Source organism: Parasteatoda tepidariorum, chromosome 10 (genome assembly GCF_043381705.1).
Source record: "Parasteatoda tepidariorum isolate YZ-2023 chromosome 10, CAS_Ptep_4.0, whole genome shotgun sequence".
In the NCBI taxonomy this organism is placed as follows: domain Eukaryota; kingdom Metazoa; phylum Arthropoda; class Arachnida; order Araneae; family Theridiidae; genus Parasteatoda; species Parasteatoda tepidariorum.
Window position 1 is genome coordinate 43,082,740 of NC_092213.1, and position 22,551 is coordinate 43,105,290.

Sequence of the window (22,551 nt, forward strand, 5' to 3'; positions counted from 1 at the left end):
CGGGGAAAAAAGATGATGAAAAAATATGTTTGAAAATATGAAATCCTTCGCAATTAACTTTTGATTTTATTAAAATCAGTAATATCCTTAAGCTTAACAAATATTATAGAAAAAATATTAACTAATTTTTGTCATCATTTTCAACATTTTATAAAAAAAAATGAAGTTTTGACAAAAAGCTTTAGCTCTAAGTATAGATAGGCAATTGGTGGTGTTAGCTAACTTTGATCTCCAAGAAAAACTTTCGCACACAACAATAAAATTCATTGATCCTTAGATAATTCCATGCAAAAAATAAATTTTGGTAAATATTTATTATCTTTCATTATTTTCTTTAATAACAGTCGAAACATTTCAAAATCGTAAGGTATTAAAAATTTTACATCATTTTAAGGATTTGATTTTATATGGCAAATATCAAATTTATCGGTCGAATAAGTCCTGAAAAATCGAATTTTTATAAAAAATTCTATTCAACATCGGACACCCATATCTACCTTAGGAATTAACTAAATGTACGTAATTAAATAAATATCCGAAAGATCTAACATCATCATGTCTCCAAATATATATCATCTGCGTCTGCAAATATCTGTTTAATCTGTATTCCCATACAATATTATTAATTAAAATTTAAACACTATCATGTAAATATTGCAAATAAATAATCTTCTCCATCCAATAATGAATCAAATTCTATTATATTTATTCGTTCGTTATTTTTATTCTCTTTGCTTTAAACTTTAAATGCATTTAAGTAAATGAGTTTAATTCCAATGCTATTTCCAATATTAAAATTTCATACACTTTAAGAGAAATATATCTCTGCGTGATGTATGGAAAAATTCAAATCAACTGAGAAATAAAACATTAAAAACATCATTTTGATTTATTTTTAAATCAATTTTTTTCTCTGTCTTTTATGCTTTTAGTATTAAATGCATTTTCGAAATGAACCAGCTTAATTTCTAAACGAGTCCCCACGTTGTGGTTGGAGAGATTATTCACTTTAAAGGAATTTCTAATCTACGAAATGCATAGAGAAGGTTCAAATCAAAGTAAACAAGTGAAATAAAAAAATATAAAAAAACTTAAATAGATGAAAACGGATGTGACAAACCCTCTCGCCTACCAAAAAGATTGATTTTTTGCTAACAAAGCTTAACAAAAACTTCCTAACAAATGTGCATGTCAATTTCGCTTCTTTTCATCCCCGTGATGTATGTTGCGGCAATGAAGAGGAAACGCTCAGCTATTCGTCACCGTCTTTGAAATTCTGAGGCTGTGCAAATAATCTTAGGTGCTGCCATCTTTCAAACAGTAAAAGAATTAAATTCACCCCTTAATTTGTATAAAGGAGAAGCTATCATTTTTGTCTTCTTTTTTTCCCCTTTCCTAATGCCTTCGTTTTATGCCGTTTTTATTTTGTTACGACTATATAACTGTTTTTTTCTTATTTTGTACGATATCATTTCAGATTAAATATGTATAATACTATATAGTCGGTAATAAGTTTTTAAATCTGATCAAAGCACGAAAATGGACAAAGCACAAAATGCGTATTTACAAAAATGGACATAGCTCAAAATGTGTTTTTGCAGTATTAAGCAATGATCCCAGAATTTTAACGCCGTATCTAATTCTATAACGTAGTTCTATGATTTTGTGGGAGAGGTTTTAAAGTTTTTAGTTTTAATATCCATAAATCATCAACACAAGTTAAATACTAAATCTTTTGAAAATAAACCATTGCTTATAAACGCAATTATTGAATTACTTTAAATAACTCATATTTATAATACAGTCAAGATAAATAAAACACATTAACTTTTGAAGTAATAATCAGATTTTAACAGCCTTAATGATTAGGAGAACTAACTTTAAACGAAGTTGGGCAAAAATGTAATTGATTACATTAATCAAAGAAACAATAAAGGGTTCTANATTTGTCATGTGACATTTTTAGCAGCAATCATTGGTCGATTTTCTAACGTTGCCATTCCGGGAGTTGCAATGAGGCTTTTTTTTGGTGCCGTGTAAGAGAAATATATATATAGATTTTATATCTGTCTTTGAATAACCAACCCAATTTTGAGCTTGCGACTACTGGTGTTCAACAGCCTTGTAATTTTGAACCCAATCAGGAAGACTAGGGAACTCCTGGATCACGTTTTGGGAGAAATTTGCCTTCGAGGGGAACTTTTTGATTGAGCTGCACCCGCATTTGCGTTATATGGCTAGGAAAAAAGCAAAAATCTCCCATGATTACCGTTAACGACAAGAGTATTCTAACCTATGATCGATCTACCACGAAGTATACTTTAAGTCAGCCCTGTGGTCGGTGCGAACTGGGCGCGGAATTCGTATCGACCAGCCATCGCTGGGATTCGATCCTGGTTCACCTCATTGGATAGCGAACGCTCTATCCCCTGAGTCATCAGGGCTCCACAGTAATCGATTACTCGTAATCGTGATTACAATCTATCATAATTTTGAATAGAATTGTAATCGTGATGACAATAATCAGTTACAGCAATCAACTGCTTGTAATCATAACTACAATTTCTCAAAATTTTGATTACATGCAGCGTGATTACAAGTACAAGAAATATAAGATTACAAGTAAATATAAATGTATACTGTACATATGATTACATTATAAAACACAAATAGGGTATTATATAATGCAATATTTTGTTCGCATTTGCATGCAACATATATAAGTGTGTATCTAATCAAAATGTATAACATTTATTCACCTAAAATATATGTATGTACAGGGAAGGGTGGGGTAAAACCGCGAGCTGTGGTTAGAGCAGGTACCTCGATTATGTCCTGGTTTCATCGGGCTAACTCTAATTTACTCTTTACTAGTTAAGAAGAAGGACCTACTATCGTGGCGAGCTATTGTTGATTAATTCACGGCGTCTGTGTAGATATTTTTGATTTAAATTCTCTAATGTTCTTTTATTTTTAAGCTTTCTTGATTTATCAGCCATTGCATGTATAAAAATTATTTTTAGTCGAGATTATTATACTAGAGATTCATATCCTAACAAACAATAAGGTTTAAGTCCGATAGTAGCACCTATTCGATTCTAGTGATTGAGATCGCTTATTTGAATCCAGTGATTAGATCATTGATCAGAATCTGGTAATTCAGATCACTTGTCCGAATTAAGTGGTTTGGATCACTTATTTAATTCATGTAAACGGATCTCTGATTTGAATCAAGTTATTTTGCACACTGATTTTAATCCAGTGATTTGGATCTCTGATTTGTATCGGATGATTCCGGTCTCTGATTCAAGCCAAGTGATTCTGATCAGTGATTCGAATCAAGTTGTTTGAAATCAATGATTCAAAATAGAAAATTCGGAACGGTGAATCAGATTAGTAGTTCGAGTCAAGTTGTTCGGATCAGTGAGTCAAATCTAGTGATTAAAATGCAGTGATTCAAATCAGTGTTTAGAATAAAGTGATTCAAATCACTAAACGAATATATTGGTTCAGATCACTGATTCCAGTCAGGCCATAGAGTTCGCTTTTTAGAATAGAGTAATTTGGATCATTTTTTCGAATTATGTGGTTAGGTTAAGTCATTCGAACCAATTGATTTGAATCAGTGATTCAAAACATAAAATTTGGATAAGCGATTCGAATCACGGTGTTCAGATCAGTGATTTATATCACTGATTCAAATCAAGTGATTCAAATCATAATACGAATTAAGTTATTCAAATCACTGGTTCAGATCATTGATTCAATTATGTGATTTGAATCGTGATTCAGATGAATGATTATGATGAGTAATTATGAGATTAGGATCAGAGATTCAAATTTAGTGATTCATATCAGTGAAATTTATTGAAATTTTTGATCAGATTTAAATCTGAATGCTGTTTTTATGCTCTTAACTTGCTGTGGGGGATTTTTTTACATTTGCAAAAAAGCTTTCTATTTCGAGGAACTGTTATAAAAAATCACTTAACAATTATTTATTTATCTAACCATCGTCGACCAAAACTTAGTTGGCTGTTCAACGAGTATTAATGTTCAACTCCGTAGCCTTGTAATTTTTAATCTAACCCTGAAAACAAAGAAAGAACTGTTTAAGACAAACTAATCTTCGTGGAATATTTTCTGATTGAACTAACTCCCATTTGCGTTACATGGAGAAACTTCGAAAACCGACCATGATTAGCCTGATAGCTGTAAAATTCAAGCTTATAACCAATCTACCACGAATGATTTTTAAATTCTGTCGTCAGTGCAAGCCTGGAGTTGAATTCGTATCAACCAGCTATCACCGGAATTCGAACCTGGATTACCTCATTGAAAGGTGAGAACTCTATTTACTAATTTTGATACAACAAATTTGTTGTAGTTGTTACAGTTAATTTACGTCGCACTAGAGCTGCACGATGGGCTATTGGCGACGGTTTGGGAAACACCCCAGAGAATGATCCGAAGACATACCATCACAATTTTGATCCTCTGCAGAGGGGATGGCATCCCCGCTTCGGTAGCCCGACGATCTGCGAAGTCTAGCACTTTACGGTAGAACAGTTTAACGAGGACCAATACCGCACACCCTCGGTCCCTACGCAGACTGATCCAAGTGGTCACCCACCCGCACACTGACCGTAGCTAGTGATGCTTGATTTCGGTGATCTGCTATGATCAGTCCACTGAGGGACTGATACAACAAATAATCAAACAACTTGCTTATAATGCAGGACCATTATAAACAAGTAGAAAAATCCATTTTTCCATGAAAACAATATTTAAACTATATATATTACTTAACTATTTCATTAGTTATATTTAATTTTCTCTTGTTGCTATAATTTCATATACATAATTAGTTCTCTAAATTTTTTGTAGACCTATTATTTTAGCTGTCAATTTTAGATTCAATCAATATCATAGATATTTTCTGTTTTTTCATAATCTGACACCCCCCCTTTGAAAAAAAAACCTCTGGGTGCCCCCCCAGCTTGAACCCAATATCTTTTTATCGGTACTTGAACCAACTACCTTTTCTTCATTATTCTAACCCTCACTGATTTCAGCAGTACTCGAACTCACTCTTTTTTTATCAATACACAAACCCTTTCGACAGGAAGAAGCAAATGATTTATGCAAATACACTTTACACATCAATTCATTTTTCAGATAAAAGTGAGCCTGTTGGTCAGAATTCTTATTGTCACGATTCGATATGTTTCTAAACATGTCAATCTTTGCTTTTCTAGTGAAATGTTACATTGAAAGCGATAGTAATGAACGACGTACTTTGCAAAGGTATCGTTCAGTCAGATGAATACACTGAGGGTCCATGACACCACAGGGATTGAGGAAAATGATGAAAAAGCCACGGGAATTTTTTATATCTGAAGCACCTAAAAGAGGTAGGCAACTTGCTTCTGTGAAAACCGAGGAGGTAGGTGCAGTAGCAATAGACAGCACACACGATAAATGCAGCAAAACCTTCTATCGCACGTCAAATGGACATACCATGGAGTACGGATTAGATAATTTTCCGTAAAATGCTGCAGTTCTCAAAATCAAACATGTTTAAAAGCTTCAAAGTAACGATCCTGCTGCTAGTCAATCTTTTTCATTGGATTTCCTTGCAAAGACATTGACTATGGAACATCATGTGAACAATGAGATTCAATTTCTCAAACCTAATTACTTTATAAATTTCAAGAAATTCAATTTTTGGTATCCGTTAAAAAAAAATTATGATAACTCTTTTTTTCCCTTTTTTATTTTGGTGCAAAGCTGTTATATAATTAATCTTCGTCTATCCCCTCAATAACTTATTTCTTTAAACCGATAGAAATTGACACAGTCTAGAACAAGGTATATTATATCCCATAACATATAAATACTAATCTAGTGCTATAAGTGCCACAACCAAAGATTCTCCCTACTGAAGGCACTTCTTTAGAAGAAGCAACACTTTTAGTTCATTTTTTAAAAGAGCTTGAGGAGCTATATTGGATAAAGAGGAAAAAAACTTTTAAAGCTTTCTTTTCCAAAGTAAAAAAAAAAAAAAANATAATTTTTGGATATATATATATGTTAGAACTCTTAAAAAGCATTATGTCCAACTTTCGTTTTAAGAAGTTAAGGCTTTCAGTTACTCGTGTATATATTTTTTTTCAGGGGCACAAATTTATGCATTATTTGTTAAACCTTCAAACAACATATTTAGAAAATTGGAAAAGGTATTTTAATAGAACATTTAGACATGCAAAAGAAACATTCAACTTGTTGTTCTAAAAATTAGACATAGTGCCTTTTATCCCTGCTATACAAGAATGATTAAGATTCTTACATCACAACCGAAACAGGTAATAAATTATAAGTGGGAACACATTTTTTAACAATCAAAAAAGAAACTTGTTAAGTTGTAAACACATTAAATTAGACATAATCAAACATCACAATTTTTTTATTTCATAATAATAACATATATAGGGAAATGTCCCACATCCGGAATCGTCGGGACTTCAGCAAGTCTGGAATATAGATTTTTCCGGATAATAGATCTTTAAGGTAAACAAACATCAAAACATCCTTATTCAATAAAAAATAACTAATAATCTATAATTATTGCCTATTTCAATTAACAACGAATAAATCCATGTGGTTTGCGGCATTGCGCTATTTTCGCTAATTTCCACATGGTTCTTAAAATCTCGATATTTTAATATGCCATTATAATATACCAAAAATCATTTCTCAACCCACTCGATTAGCGCTGAAATTGTGTGATTCTCGGCAGTAATGTTCCTTTTATGTGAGACGTAAGAAAAAAGACACACGTTTTTTTCCATGCAGTAGTAAAATATGAGATTTCATTTCCGTGATAAAAAATTTTTTTCATATTGTAGCAGAAATCTGATTAAAATCAAACAAAAATCAGAAGATGCAGAAAAGTGGAGGATTCTCATTCCAGCATACTTTTTAAAAAAAACACAAATCGCAAGTGTAAGAAATAAAAATAAAAATTTTGAAAAGGGAAGAGTTTCGTTTATTTTGATATTTAAAAAGTGTCCGGAAAAAGAGACCCTTCTGGTAAACGGACATCCGGATATGGGACTTTGTACTGTATATAACTTTTACACAAAAAATCAAACTGATTTTCATACAATAATAAATTTTTATACAATAATTTTATACAGCAAAAAAAAGCTCCCCATACAAGGATATTCAACAGTTCAATAAGGTAAATGACCAAAACAAACTTAATTTTAAATCATAAATTGATGCAATAATACACATTTCCCTGGAGTGTATTATCTGTTTATACTTAGTACAAATTTTCTTATTATTTTACATTTAAAAAATGAATATTCTTTTGTACCATTTATTGATGCAATGAAATAATGTCACAAATTTGATGCAAGGGGAATTACCATTGTTAAGGATGCAAAATTGAAGAGACACTTTCCCTACAAGATTTAGTATCGATATCCAGATCTTGAGCTTCCATAATCATCATACCTCCGATGTGTTGAATTAAATTGATTATTTACAGGTTGTGGCAATACTAACTGGCGAGAAAAGAAAGGTTGTTGATTAAATACAGGATATGCTTGAGGGCTGTTATAACTGTTAGGCTGTTGATATCGATTGTCATTCTGTGGATAATACCCATGGTTGTTATGTTGCATTTCCCTTGCCTTTGAATATTGCTGAAGTTTCTGTAAATATGGATTAGCTTCAACTGAACCAGATCTGGCATCTAACCGCAAAGTCCTGCCATATAATGATATACCACTCATAAGTGCAACAGCATACTGAACAGAAACTGGATGCTTGAAAGCTATGAAGGCATAATTTCGTGGCCGTCCGTCTTTTTCTTTGGGAATAGTTACATTTTCCAAGGGACCAGCCTAAAAAGGAAAAAATATACATATCTCATCAAATAATTACATGAGAGACACTTAGCAATCAAGATAGATAGAAGGCAATTTATAATAAAATTAATTAAAAATAAATCAATAAATTTAGAACTGTTGGTACGGTAGAATCGATAACTGAAGGATAGGCCAAGCTTAAAGCTTCAGATTTAACAATGAATATTATTTTTCAATAGTATAATATATAAAATAGTATGATAAATAAAATAGTAATAACATAATTAGTTACTAACAGTCTATTTTTTCAACATAAAATCTCATAAGTAATTTTTTTTTCCCTTTAAGTATCACAACTTGTAAAACTTAAGTATTACCCACACAGAGCCAAGAGCAAAAAAATTAATTAAATAAATATGTAAATGTAATAAATTAAGAAATTCTTTGAGGAACTGGTACTGGCTTCCTCAATTTTTCTTATTGTCATAATATCCCTTTTCATAAATGAAGTTTCAGCCTATTTCTTCAGTTAAACTTGAAGTTAAAATAAAGTTTAGTTAACTTATACCAATCAACTAAAGAAAACAGTACAATAACGCTAGAAAAGAAAGTGTTTGGTTTTCGTTAAAAAACAGAAAGAGTTAAAGAGTTCTAGAAAAAATTAAAAGGTGCAAAATATTAAAAAAAAAAAAGCCTAGACTTCAAAAAAAAAAAAAAAAAAANAAAAAAAAAAAAAAAAAAATTAGATTTTACTAGCAAAACTTTTGGTACTTTTAAGTTAGATGGATACAAATAAATTCAATTATTTTTCCTATTATTATTACCCATTTTTAAAATTTTGATAATGTATTCTTTATTTTATGTTAAAAAAAAAATATTACCAAAAATAAAATTTACTTGTACCACCCAACCAAAAAGAACCAAAATTTTATTTATGGTAAAACAAATAAATTTTTTTAAACATAAATGAAGTCTTATATTGAGCAAAATATTTTTTAAATGATGCTTCTTTTATTCAAAATATTTACTGATAAAGAAAGCTTTGAACAAAAAATATTCCGCCTAACTTGTAAATAACAATAATAATATTATTAATAAATAAATATGAATAATTCACTTTTATATTAATTGAATTTTTGATAACTCTCTGAATTTTGCACTCTCTATACAGCTTTAAGCTATTGAAGTTTAGTTACAGGGTTTAATCTGAGATCAAAAGCTCTTCAACAAAAAAGTGAAGATTAAAAAGTAAAAATCTTAAGCAAAATGCTAGTATGCCATATGGTTTGTAACTGGGATTTTGTTTACCATTTGAGACAACTTGATCTGTTTCATTTACATACAAATTTTAAAATTTCACTAAAAAACAATATTTTTTGCAGATGAAAAATTATAAGTTTCCCACTTTCTTCATGCTAACTTCATTAATTTTTCATGCTTGATATACAAATCCTCAATAAATTGTCATTGTTTTTTTACCAATATATAAAAACTCAAATTCATGAGATTTCTAGATCCTATCCACACATCTAAAATTTGGAGCAGGAATGCGATTCTTTCAAGTCTATAATGTATAATACTAAAATGTTCTGGAAATAGAAACCTCTGGTTAACTGGTGGTTATATTTAAATTTTTATTCCAAATATTCATGTTCTTTTTTTCTTAATATAACTGTGATTCAGGCTAATTGCCAAACCGACTAATTAGAAAATTCGTATAAAAAATCAAATTTCCCCTGTTTAATTCTAGATAGGTGGGTGTTTCAGCCTAAACACAAAAAATCCTAGATTTTGAGTTTTTTTTTCATGCGCTATTTACAAGGATAAAAAAAAACTTAACTTTTTACTTTTTTTAACCATATGTTTAATGTTTTTTTATTATTATTACCTATTATTAACATGAAATACTTAGTCACATTCAGGATAATGGCTTAAAAACTATTTCATTTTTAAGATATTGTATTTATACATAAAACAGATGAGATGCCTTTTTATTATCAATTTCATACATAGGTAAAAATTAAAAATCAAGTACCCCTCTCTTTTTAACAGTTTTCTGGAGGCCAGATGTTGTTACTAATAAGTAATATATTTTAATTTCTTTTTCACAGATCTTTTCTTTTAAAAAATAAAGTATTTAATATTGAGGCTAATCCATAAAACACAATTGTAATTTTTTTTTACAAATATCATAAACACAATACGAGTTTCAGCAAAATTAAACAAAATTTGTAGCCAATCAATGAGGCACCTAATTCTAGTCTCTAACCCATACACAATATACTTTTAAAATGAGAAATCGTACAGTTTGAATAATAGAAATAAAGCACTCGGTCAAAATCAAAAGCTTGACTTAATACCATCTAATAAACAAAATTAGCTCAAGACATAAGATTTGTTGGCAGTGGTAATTTATTTTCAGGTTAAAGTAGATCTTTGATAAAGATAATAGAGCTTTGGTCTCAAGAAACTAGATTTTACCTTGCAGTCGATTATTTCCGTATCGTGATCTGTGGCAGAATAATCGCCAAGTCTTGGAAACTTCCGGGCAGTGGCCCGCGAGAAAGTAAAAAAAACATCATAGAAAGGGACTAACTCGAAAGGTATAACTCATAGCAAACATCCACAGGGTGCATAGCCAAATTATTCAACAAAAAATAAGCACCTTTTAAGCAATTTTCAAGCACTCGAAAAGTATTTTTAAGCACTTTAAAAAGTACATAATAATTAGGCAGGGTAGGAAGGTTTTTGACAATTGACCATTTTTTTTCCTTGTTTTAACTGTCATATCAAAAAAACAAACCTTTTGGCATTGTTTTTGAAATGGCGTTTTCATACGCTACAGACTGACAATATGCTGAAATAGATTAGGGTCGAATTAATTGTGAAAATGTTGAATAGAACAATGTGAACTGTGTCTTTTAACAAAATTTGTAGCGAAAATCAACATGGTAAAGAAAAAATCTCATTTTGACAAAGGGAAAATTAAGTTCTTTTTAAAAACACCCAATGAAAAAAGCAACTTTAAGGGCTTTCAAAAAACAAAAATCGAAACTAAGCACCTTAAAGCACTTTTTAAAAACTCAACACACCTTGATCTACATGTTTTGTTTTTTTTTTAAATTGGCAAGTTAAAAATCTATTTGGCACCTTGGTGATCGTAATTTGAGCAACAGATCACAATAAGGAAATATCCCCAAAAATCAATTAGGCATCTTGGCGATTGTAATTGGGTGGCAGATCAAGATCCAGAAATATTCCCCTTGATAACACCAACCTAACTAGATCTACTCCACAAAATGAACAAACCTTTCAACCTCACTAAGGGATCATCTCCTGTTTGTCAGATAGTCATTTCAAACCTAAACACATAATCCATAAGTTGGCATACAAAATGCGCATTAAAAATATGTATCTTAAAATACCTTCAACATTGTTACTACTACAGTAAGCTAAAAAATAATCAAAATATCATTCCAAGTAGTGCCATGTAAATAAGGACAGTCTGAGCCATAGGATAAATTGTTTCATACATATTCTGGATTTTTAATAAATCAAAATATATTATTTATTCTTAATACTAATCACAACTAAACAAAATTTCATGTAGTACTTTAAAATAGATAAAAATGCATAATGTTTAATAAAATTTCTACCTGAAGAAAAAGTTCATACAAAATATCTTCAGTCACTTTCTCCGACAAATTCCCACAGAAAAGTGTACGTTCTTTGTCTTCCATGATAAATATTTGTGAACACGAAAAACAAACTTAACGAAACTAGTAAGTAACGACTAAGCAAATAAACTTTCAGAGACAACAAATAAACTAAGAGTTTGCCAAATTGTAGAACTATTCAATTTTTAGCAATCTTGAATAGGGATACTCAAATGATAATATTTTGAAAAAAAAGTAGATGTTTTAATTCTTATGAAGAATAAAATAAATTTTTATACAATTTTTTTAAATGAAAATAGGACATATACCAAAAAATCAGCGAGTAAGAAGGGTGCAAAAAATGTGCAAAAAACCTCTGTGCAAAAAATGGATAAAATTTTCACAACAATCACAAATAACGCATTGCCATACCGAGTTTAAATGTTGAAAAAATAATTACTTGAAAGGAAAATTAGATTCGATTAATGCATTGTGCTAGTGATAAAACAAAATAATATCTCAAAAATATTTTAAGTATTGATTGTACTTATTATTACTGAAACTGACTCTTTTAAGAATAAAATGATTAATTGAGAAAAATTATCGCTTGCAGTTTCTTTTTCTATCGTTAATTGTAATCGTTATCGATATTGGTTAAAAAAATTGGATTTCTGGTTCATTGAATTAGTTTCGGTATCTTAAATATTTTATTTCATTTTTATGTAATCATGGTTAAATTCGATTTTTGAAAATGAATTCTAATCTAAATTTAAGACATATGAATGGGGGAAGTAATATTGAAGAGGCCGGAAATGGAAGTGGTGATAAATTCAAGCCTGGCATGGAACCGGTAAAAGAAGATTATACGAAGAAAGAAGATTATCCGTCAGAATTATTAAATTTCGATGTAATGCCGAAACATTTACAATTCAATCCGTTTGTATTCACGGGTTATAGACCGCAAATGGACTCTTGGGAGTGCATTAGAAGCCTTACTTATTTTCACAATGAAACTCTCAACATTCTCACTCATGGTAAGTATCCTGGTTGAAAGATCTAGTGATGCATTTTCATAATAAAAAAAAAACTGATTTAGTCAATCTACTAGCATCATAAATTTTTTTTAAATCAATAATTGAAAAATACATATTTTTAGTTGGTAAATCGAACATTTCATTCGTTTGTATATGATGGAAAGAACTACGGCTGTTGCATTTTGTATAATGTTTTGAATTAATGACAGCTCTCAGGGAAATACAGATATTGTGTAATTTTTCTTTGATATATATTAATGTATTTGAAAAAATAGATACTTTTATGATACTTGATTTTTACAGTATTTAAATTTAAAAGAGAAACTTATAAACTATGACTCATTACTTAAATAAAACGAAGGGGAGATTTCCGTATCGTGATCTGTGGCAAAATTAGCGCCAAGTCTTGGAAACTTTAGGGCGGTGGCCTGCGAGAAACTAAAAAAAAACCAAAGGGACCAAATCGAAAGGTATAACTCGTAGCCACCCTGTGCAACCATTTACTTGTTTTCTTGTTTTTTAAAAAATTTGCAAGTTTAAAATCTATTTGGCACCTTAGCGATTGTAGTTAGTGCGACAGATCACGATACGGAAATATCCCCTCTTTGCTTACTGAATCAGATAAAATAGAAATTTCAGTTTTGTAATGCATCTGTACCTTTTTGTTTGGTAAATTTTACGCACCAAACACTTATCTTTTTAATATTCCATAAATAAAGAAATACTGCAAATCTATATCTAGCCATTACCAAATGGAATAATATGGAAGCATGCAATAGAAAAATTATTGCGATCTAAATTAAACCTGCTTATAATTTTAAATTTGCCACAATTGTACTTTCATATTACTGTGTTTACTTTATGTAATTTTTTAATTTTAATATAACTGTCTGTGAATCTTTTATTTTGCAAAGACAGTGTACCTCAAGTTTTTTCATTTCATTTTATGGCTGATGCAGTTGCATTATTTTTTTCCTAATTATTAATTAATATTAATTTTTTTAATCTGGTAATTTACAATTTAACTAAGTCTTAATAGTTCTCTATTTTTAAACAATACTTTAAAGCAAATTCTGTTAAATATTTAACTTAGATAAAATATCAATGGAAAAAAAATTTACATTTGCACCATGACAACAAGAGGTATTTTATGAAGAAACATAAAACTTGGAATGAGATTAGAGTTTGGCAAAGCAAGCAACCTTAAAGCACAAAAATCACTTCTGAGACCAAACCATATATCAGAATTAAATATATTTTGTCTCAAATTGATCTTGAAGATACATTCAGTAATAAAACTGAAAATAATAAACTTTGACATAAATTAGACATTTGACTTTAAAAAACAAACTGGTGACTTGTTTCAATATTCATTCTTTTTATAATTTTTTTTTTTTTTAAATTTCAGGTTTACCTCTACTATATGCTATCTGGAGCCTGCCAGGTTTATTGCCTTGGAATGAAATGCCACTGCCACTATTACCTTATTTCCATGCAGCAGCAACTGTATGTCCGTGGTTGGGAAGTTCCATATATCATCTATTTATGAATCATTATTCAGGCCGTGGAACTTATGCACGTCTTTTACAGTGGGATGTTGCTGGTGTTTGGGTTACTCAAAGCTGTGGTAAGATAATAATGATATTTTTTTAAGATTGCAAAAGTTAACAATTTTTTTTCTTCTTAATTGGTTTGATATTCATATTATATATTTCATCTTCCTTAAAGTAAATCTATATTTAAAATTTCCCTACCCCCCCCCCAAAAAAAAATAAAAACTAATGATCTACATTGCATATACACTGGTGGACAAAATTAAGAGATGGAAGACATTTTCCCAAATATCTCAAAAAATACTAAATATAAATAAATGAGGGGTGATCAAAACAAAAATGAAAGTGATATTCACTGGCAAGACCTATTGCTAATAAATCCAATATAGTCTGAACTTAAGGATAAACGATGACAATAAAAGTGATGCTTGTACAGTGTGTGTTGCCTCTAGTATGGTGTATGATCACCCCTGACAGACGGACAGCATGCACAACAAGTATGCATGCTGTTAATAAGGGAGTTAAGAAGGACTTGTGGAAGACTCTCCCATTCTTCCACCAGAGCAATTTCCGCATCGCAATAGCTCTCCCAAGAGCATCCCAAGCATGTTCAATAGGATTCAGGTCAAGGGATTTGGCTGGCCAATCCATTCGTTGAATATCCTCGCTTTCCAAATATTCAGCAACCATGAGGGCCCTGTGTGGTCGCACATTGTCGTCCATAAAAATGAACTCAGGGCCAACAGCGCCCCTGAAAAGAGGCTCATAGGGCTCTAGGACCTCCTGCCTGTACCTCTGGGCATTCACGGAACCATTGTCAAACACATGGAGCGGTGTGTGGGTATCTTGCATGATCCCTGCCCAAACCATGAGTCCTCCACCAGCATAATGGTCCCTTTTAATAATGTTGCTGGGATGGTATCGGGTTCCAGGTTCCCTCCATATCAATAGCCGTCCAGAATCGGGTTGTAGACTGAATCTGGACACATCGGTGAAGAGAACATTAGCCCATTGAAGCTGTGTCCAATTCTGATGTTGTCTTAATTTTGTCCACCAGTGTATTTAAATATCATTTATATGAAGTTCTTTTAGCATCTATTTTTAAGGTACTAGTTAAGGAGTAAAATTTATGCATTTTTCACGCAATGAGGTATTGCTGATGTTTGGTTTAATCAAAGCAGTGATGAGATAGTAAAGATCTCAAGATTGCAAGTTTTAACAAATTTTTTGAACTTAAGTAGTTTGATGCTGATATGTAAAATTTCTTCTTTCCAAAAGTAATTCTAAATTTATAGTTACTTTTGTGGAACAAAATTGATTAACTCATTTTCGATAAGTTTAAAATCTAAAAAGTCCTAAAACCAAGAGATGTCAACAGAAACTATCACCAGAATATTAAAAATTAAATAAAACTGAAATATGATTGTAAATTTCTCAGTATATATATTTTTGTTTAGCTGCATATAAAATTTAACTAAAGTGTAAATTGTCACACAGACAGCTTTTACATAGATAAAATGCCTATAAATTGTATGTAAAATTACAAGTAGATATACAGTCGGCCCTCTATTTAATGAAGTCGCTGAATCCCGATAATAAGTTTGTTATAAGGAAAATTTGTTTAATAGAAAATCAACTTTTAAAATACTTAAATAATACAAAACAGGTTTTTAATTCATAAACACTAGACATATATAAAGTAGCAATTGATGGACCTTTATCTTGTAAACTAGTATCTACTATTTATTTCAAAAATCTGAACCGTAAATAAAATCTGTGTGGAAAGCAAGAATAGAGCAAAACATTATCTAGTGTTGCACTATCACGCTACATGCATTTTCAACTAAAAAAGAAGAAAAGAAAACTAAATTTATGTATCAAATTATAGGCATTACCACGTGCGTTCTTTAGTTTAATTGCTACTGATAAAATCTGTTAATTTGGACTGAGTTTCTCATTTAAAATACAAACAAAAAGAGAAAAGGATTTTACCACTTTCTCTAAAATAACTTTTAGAGAAAACAGTAAACCATTACAAAAAGCAGCGGCTTCAAAAATTAATTCACGTTTATTTCCCCCATAAAATGCGTTAACAAGTTTGAAATATTTTGGAAAATAGGAAAAGTGGATCTCAAAGAAAAGTTCGTTAAATAGAAAATTTACTTCGCTGTTTGGAAGTTATTTTACGAAGAAATTTCCAAAATGTACTTGGTTCCTCGGAAGAATTTATAAAATAGAGAAATTTGCAAAATGGAAGTTCGTTAAATAGAAGTTCGACTGTACTTAGTGGCAAAAAATGAACCATATAAATATATCAATACCAAATGCCAGATCCATTCAAAATAAATTCCTTAGAAAATAAGTGAACAGTTTTCTGCTTTTTTTTTTTTTTTTCATTTAAACAAAATATGTTTTCACTCTTATTCTCTGTCTCTTTTATTAAAAAAAAAAAATTTAAAAACTGATTTTAAATAAATATCTAGTTTTTAGACACAAAATCTATTTTTCATTCTTATGTGACAAGTTTACTAAAAATGTTAAACACTACTTCATTCTGATACTTTCCTGAAACCAGTTTGAAAATAAATTAATAGATTTGGGTTTAAAAATTAACGTAAAAATCAAATTGGCATTTAAGTTAATATATTTGCCATTATAATGATTGTTGAATCAGTGTTTTGACTACAACGCGAGAATCTCGCATATTTTTTTATATTCTCGCATTAAAAAATGATTAGCGCGAAAAATTCGCGCATTCTATTAAAAAATTTCAAAATTCGCGAATTTCTCGCATTTTGAAAAAAATTTCTCTTTTGCGCCATTTAGAATAAAATCCGTTTCACTTTTCTTCCTGGATCTTTTATTATTTTCAACATCTGCCCCATTATCTAGCTTCCCTATTTACCAGTATTGTTCAGAACCTTTAAGAACAACAGAACACCATCCTTCCGAACCACGGAACCTCTTTCAGAACGCATTTCTCTGCAACCACGTGTTTACCGTAGGTAAGGTTTCTTCATGTAAGACGTTAAAAGTTTTTGCTCGTTAATGTAAGATGGACAAATACCTTGTAAAGCCAATATCTTCTACTCCGAAACGGACAAATGAAAATGAAACAAATGTGGGTAGAAGCGATCAAAACGAAACAAATACGCATTTGAGCAACCTAATGAGAATAGCTGATGAAAAAGTAGATGTAGAACATTTTCCATATGATGATGCAGCAAAAATATTCAATGCTTTAAAAATTAGAAGATGTTAAAAATGCATCATAATTAAAGAAATTTTTTTTTTCAAGTCTCTTTGAGTTTTTTTTTTTTTAAATTTTTGAAATCTCACTTAACTTTTTGAAATCTCACCCTGTTTTTGAGAAAGGGTGAGAAATTCTTACCCATTTTTTTTCTGAGATGAAAACACTGGTTGAAAACATTAATAATTATTTTTGTTTTATTTGGTTCTTTACCTTGATTTAGCTCAAGCTTTAAGAAGGTAAAGAACCAAAGTACATCCTACTAATCCTACTAGTAAGTACATCCTACTAATCAAATTAACTAGTTTAAGAAAAGTAACAATTAAGTTTTTGATTAGTTGTGTTTTCATAAGTAATTTATAATTTTTACAGGATGAATATGAAATTAGTTTCTACATTAACTTATATTTTGTATTAAATTCTTTGTAGTAAATCATTATTTATGTTTTTATATTTACTTTTTAGGTGGTTTTTCCTCAATTTACATTGGGACCATGTGTTTACCATGGCCTTTGAGATTCCTTTTGCTCTTAATATACTTATCATTTGCGTTAAAAGCCCTGCATGCTGCAGTATTTGCTGTTGGACCATGGGAACGTCGAATAAGTTTTGCTGCTATGTTCATTATGCGGCTTTGTATCCTGTGTGTACGTTATACACCCTATGGTGGTGGACACCCTGAGGTAATGTATTTTAAATGTCCCAAAAATAAATTTGTTTAAAACATATGTTTAATTTCAACAAGATTTGTAAGTTATTACATTGCCTGTGTTTTTTTTGTTTTTTTTTTTTAAATTCTCAAGACCTATGCTGCACTTTTGAGTAACCAAATAAATCCATTTTGTATGTTCTTTTACTGCAACTAACTGTAGGATTTCGTATCTCAAATTTTTATATTTTTATTATTATTTTAATAGAATTATTATAATAATGTAATCAAATGTATATAAAATAAAACTTTAATATCTGCAGAGTAATGAAATACTGAAACTTTATTTTTAAAAATTATGCATATTTTATAAGTGTAAAAGATTAAATTTAAAAATGTGCATATTACATTAAATTTTGAGAATTATGCTTTTATATTTCTAAAAATTCCTCTTGATTCCATAACAAAGTCGCAAGTGTTTATCATAAATTTGTAAAAAAAAATTTATTATTATTAATTTTTAATCTGTATTTCTTGTAAATTATCTGTTTTAAATAGCAAATCATAAATAATTTAACTTTGCAGGAAATTTTGTAATAAATTACTCTGTATACAATAGTTTCTCATCCATAATAAAAAATGAGTGACTGGTGTTAATTCTCCAGAACTGCAAATAGAAGGTAGCATATGTTAAATTTTGTTCTGCATTGGTTTCTTGTGTCAATGTTTCTTCTACATTCACTATTTTAATTGAATCATCTGTTGTTTGGAATATTTGCATAATACACAACATTACTTTTTTGCTGAGTCACTTTTTTTGTCTATTTCACTAACATCTTTGGGCAGCAGTTGTGTTAATAGTTTCTAATAAAGTTCTTGAAATAACCAAGGCTATTTCTGTATTGTGAAAGTTGATTTATGCTTATCTTAATTTTTAGCTATCTCTTTTGTGTGGTCTAAGAACTTTCAATGTAGTTATTTTCGTTTACTTCAATGAATGGGATTCTTTCTATTCTATTTTTTGTATATTTTTTTCCAATTTGAAAACATTTTTCAATTTTCCTTACTTATTTTACATGTATGTATTAAAATAAACTCTAAAACTCAATGGCGCAACAGCCCATGAAGGGTCAAAGCCAACTGTGCTCATCTCAGTATTTTTTTACCTCGGGATCTGAGGTGCAGATGCAGATTTTCCAGTTAAATGGTCAGCTGAACACAGAACCATATGTGTTTAGTCCCCAAGCATGTTTGGTACTCATTTTATTCACCCACTGAAGGGATGAAAGGCTGAGTCAACCTTGCCCGGTCCCAGGATAGAACCCTGAACCTGTGACACAGATGTGTGAAGTGCTATACCATTTGTTCACCAAAAGTTAAAATGAAGTAATATTAAAATTCGTAATAAATTTAAGTTTGATGAAAATAGATACCTTTCGTAAATATTTATAAAGTTGATTCTTTTTTAACCTATTTTCGGCCAAAGGTGCGTAAGCGCACTATTTTAATAAATAAATTTTTACTAACACCGTGGTGAATATTTTTCAATAATTTTATTTTTCTGCTGTTTTTAAGGGTTCTGAAAATGTCTATAAAATATTTTAAATTCAATTGGAGTAAATACTTTCTGTCGAAAAATTTTCAAAACATGCTAGTTTTTGAAATTCAAACGGTTATTGAAAAAGCTAATTTTTTTAAACTGTATAATTATTCCACTTGAGATTTATTATATGGTTTTATAATGGTTTAAAGTTGTAAGTTCTGAGAATAAAATTGAAATAAAGCAAATATCATAAAAAATTTAAAAATTTTAATTCAAATTTAATGGTGCGTTAACGCACCATTGACCGAATGCATGAGAAATAGGCAAAATTTCAAAACCCACTCTTCATGCAAGATTTCAGAGTTTTATTGTTAAGTGTCAGTGTTATCAAAGTTTTATTGGGCTGAGACCAACAAAATATGCTATTAGGAACAAGCCTTTGAAGTTACTTAGAGTTGTTTCAAAATCTCAGGTGCACAAAATTTATTTTGATAAATTTTCTCTTCCTATAGTTTATTCAAAATTTTAAAAGAAAAGGGTTCTGAAATTTTCGCTGCTGTGGATGAATTTATGAAAGAAATTCCACTGTGTAAAGTGGTATTCAGGTGTTCAGTATTTATGAGACACCCTGTGTATTGTATTACTGTTGTATTATTATATTCGATATAGATTTATTTAATTAGATTAATTCTGTACTGCCTCCTCCAAATGTCATATTATTGATTAAAATGAAAGTAAAAATATTTGTCTTATATTTCTATTCTTTGAAAAGCAATTAAGAATTAATAAGTTTGAAAAAAAGGTCCCCCAACTAAGTATAATTTTATCAAGAGACGTTTTTTTTAAAAAATTAAAATACTAATTGCTTTTATTTTAAAAAAATATGAAAGAGAAAGCAAGACTAAAGACTGGAGTAAAAATAAATAAGTAATATTAATCACTAACATGGTTTAAGATTAGAATACAAACCTGCAAGTTTGCATTTGCGGATATAGAATTTTCTGTTATATTTCATTTTACTTATCATTAAACTTACCAATCAAACAGGATAAATATTAATGCTTTAAAATAATTTTTAAATAAAAATACTAAAAAAATATGCATTAAGTATTTACCAGAGAAAAAATAAAACTATCAGAATCAGGAGTATTAAAAATATAGTTCATTTAATTTATTAATTTTGGTTTGCTTTAGACCTTGTAAAGTTAATGCAGTTTATAGAATTGTGTTAATAATATATTGAAAATCAAACAAAGTATTTACATTGTTTTGATATTTTCTAACACAGAAAAGAATGATAATTGAGAAAAAGCAATTATTAACCCAGCATCAAAAAGACAGGGGAGGCGAGTATCCCCCAACAGCATCTCTAACAGTGTATTATACTATTGCTTATCATAATATATTCTGTTGTTCATACTTCATTAAAGTATACTTTATTAAATGTTCTGTATGTAATAGTTTTTTCAAAAAAAAATTTTCTTTTTTTTTTCTAGGCCTTATATCACGTTTTTATGCAAGATTTCTGGTCACTGGTTGGTGCTGTTATAAGTGCTTCTCTAGTACCAGAACGATGGTTGCCAGGAAAGTTTGATTATGCATTTAACAGCCACAACATAATGCATGTTTTAGTAGTCTTAGGAGGATTACACATGCACTGGGCCATTCAAAAGGATTTCCGGTGGGTTGCCGAAAACCAGTGCCCTAAATAAAGTTTGCCTTATATCTAGCAGAGTTTTAAATTAACATCAGTACTTTTGTCTGATATTTTTCAGGCATAAAATTACATATTAGAATAAATATGCATGAAAAATAACTTCTTAGCTAAAATTTACAAGTTCTTAATTGAAAAATATATTTCAAAATAAGATATTAAATATTAAAAAATTAATAATAGTACTTTTGTCTGATATTTCTCAGGCATAAAATTACATATTATTATAATATACATGAGAAATAACTAGTTAAAATCTATAAGTACTTAATTAGAAGATATATTTAAAAAAAGGTACTTAATATTAAAAAAAAAAATTATCATCAGTGCTTTAGTCTGATATTTTTCACGCATAAAATTACGTATAATAAATATACATGAGGAATAACTACTTAGTAAAAATCTACGAATACTAAATTGGAAGATATATTTTAAAATAAGTTTCTAACATCACAAAATCAACATTAGTACTTGTTTTTTATATTTTTCAGGCATAAAATTACATGTGCATGAGAAATAATTAAAATCAGTAAGCAATATATATTTGAAGATATGTTTGAAAATAAGGTACTTGAATTTTATGGTAAGGTGTTAATTTCTAACTCTGTGTTTCTACTTAATTGCACAAGGAAACTTAAAGGTATTTTAATGTAATCTTGAACTATCACTAGCCCATAATGGATAACAATTCCTTCCATATACACAATGCACATTACATTATTCCTCATGGACATACTATTTTTTATTTTTGTGTGTCTTTAGATATTGATATGTGTTATTGTTTGTCAATAGATATCTTTAGTTATGAAGTGGTTTTGTATGTTTCACCAAAACTATTAAGTAGTTTTGTTGAAAAAAACAGTATTATTTATCTAAGTTTCTAAAAATGAAAGTTTGGGTGAATTAGAATGAATTTAACTGGAAACTTATAATAGTTATTCCTCGATTTACGTAATATATTATACAAACATATTAACATTGTAGAATGAGTAACTAAGATTTTAAAAATGTGTTTAAAAGCATTTCTTTTAGTTTTCTTCCAATAAATAATTCATCTAATTTAATTTAAGCATTACATTTTATTTTGAATTAATGTTCATGAATCTTGAAATAACATTACTATATTCTGTATACAATTCAAGTAAGTAAATATAATATGACAGTTACATTAAAATAAAAAATAATCTGTATTATAGAATGAGTAGCTTTAAAATACAATTTTCATTTTTGCAAGTTCTATAGTTTCTTCAATTTTCATCAATTTCCTTAACTGTG

General features: G+C 29.5%; 2 protein-coding genes across 2 annotated transcripts; one reads left to right on the forward strand and one right to left on the reverse strand.

The window, feature by feature from the left end:
* Window positions 1–6,448: 6,448 nt before the first annotated feature.
* On the reverse strand, window positions 6,449–11,955 carry LOC107449078 (splicing regulator RBM11). Its single transcript, XM_043045846.2, has 2 exons — window positions 11,534–11,955; window positions 6,449–7,913 (listed from the first exon to the last, which is right to left on the reverse strand). Exons 1-2 carry the CDS (start codon window positions 11,615–11,617, stop codon window positions 7,479–7,481), a joined length of 519 nt encoding a protein of 172 aa, XP_042901780.1. The 5' UTR covers window positions 11,618–11,955; the 3' UTR covers window positions 6,449–7,478.
* Window positions 11,956–12,167: 212 nt separating this feature from the next.
* Window positions 12,168–21,427, forward strand: LOC107449076 (progestin and adipoQ receptor family member 4). Its single transcript, XM_016064501.3, has 4 exons — window positions 12,168–12,567; window positions 13,976–14,194; window positions 17,836–18,053; window positions 21,059–21,427. The coding sequence occupies exons 1-4, from the start codon at window positions 12,285–12,287 to the stop codon at window positions 21,272–21,274; spliced, it is 936 nt and encodes a 311-aa protein (XP_015919987.1). The 5' UTR covers window positions 12,168–12,284; the 3' UTR covers window positions 21,275–21,427.
* The last annotated feature ends 1,124 nt before the right edge of the window (window positions 21,428–22,551 follow it).

What these genes read in the sequence shown, in the direction of transcription:
- LOC107449078 (XM_043045846.2), bottom strand. Translation starts at nt 11,617, where the DNA reads ATGGAAGACAAAGAACGTACACTTTTCTGTGGGAATTTGTCGGAGAAA. An exon ending in TGTATGAACTTTTTCTTCAG is followed by an intron (nt 7,914 to 11,533) that starts GTAGAAATTTTA and finishes TTTCCTTTTTAG; the next exon opens with GCTGGTCCCTTGGAAAATGT.
- LOC107449076 (XM_016064501.3), top strand. Translation starts at nt 12,285, where the DNA reads ATGAATTCTAATCTAAATTTAAGACATATGAATGGGGGAAGTAATATT. An exon ending in TCTCAACATTCTCACTCATG is followed by an intron (nt 12,568 to 13,975) that starts GTAAGTATCCTG and finishes TTTAAATTTCAG; the next exon opens with GTTTACCTCTACTATATGCT. An exon ending in TTGGGTTACTCAAAGCTGTG is followed by an intron (nt 14,195 to 17,835) that starts GTAAGATAATAA and finishes TTTACTTTTTAG; the next exon opens with GTGGTTTTTCCTCAATTTAC.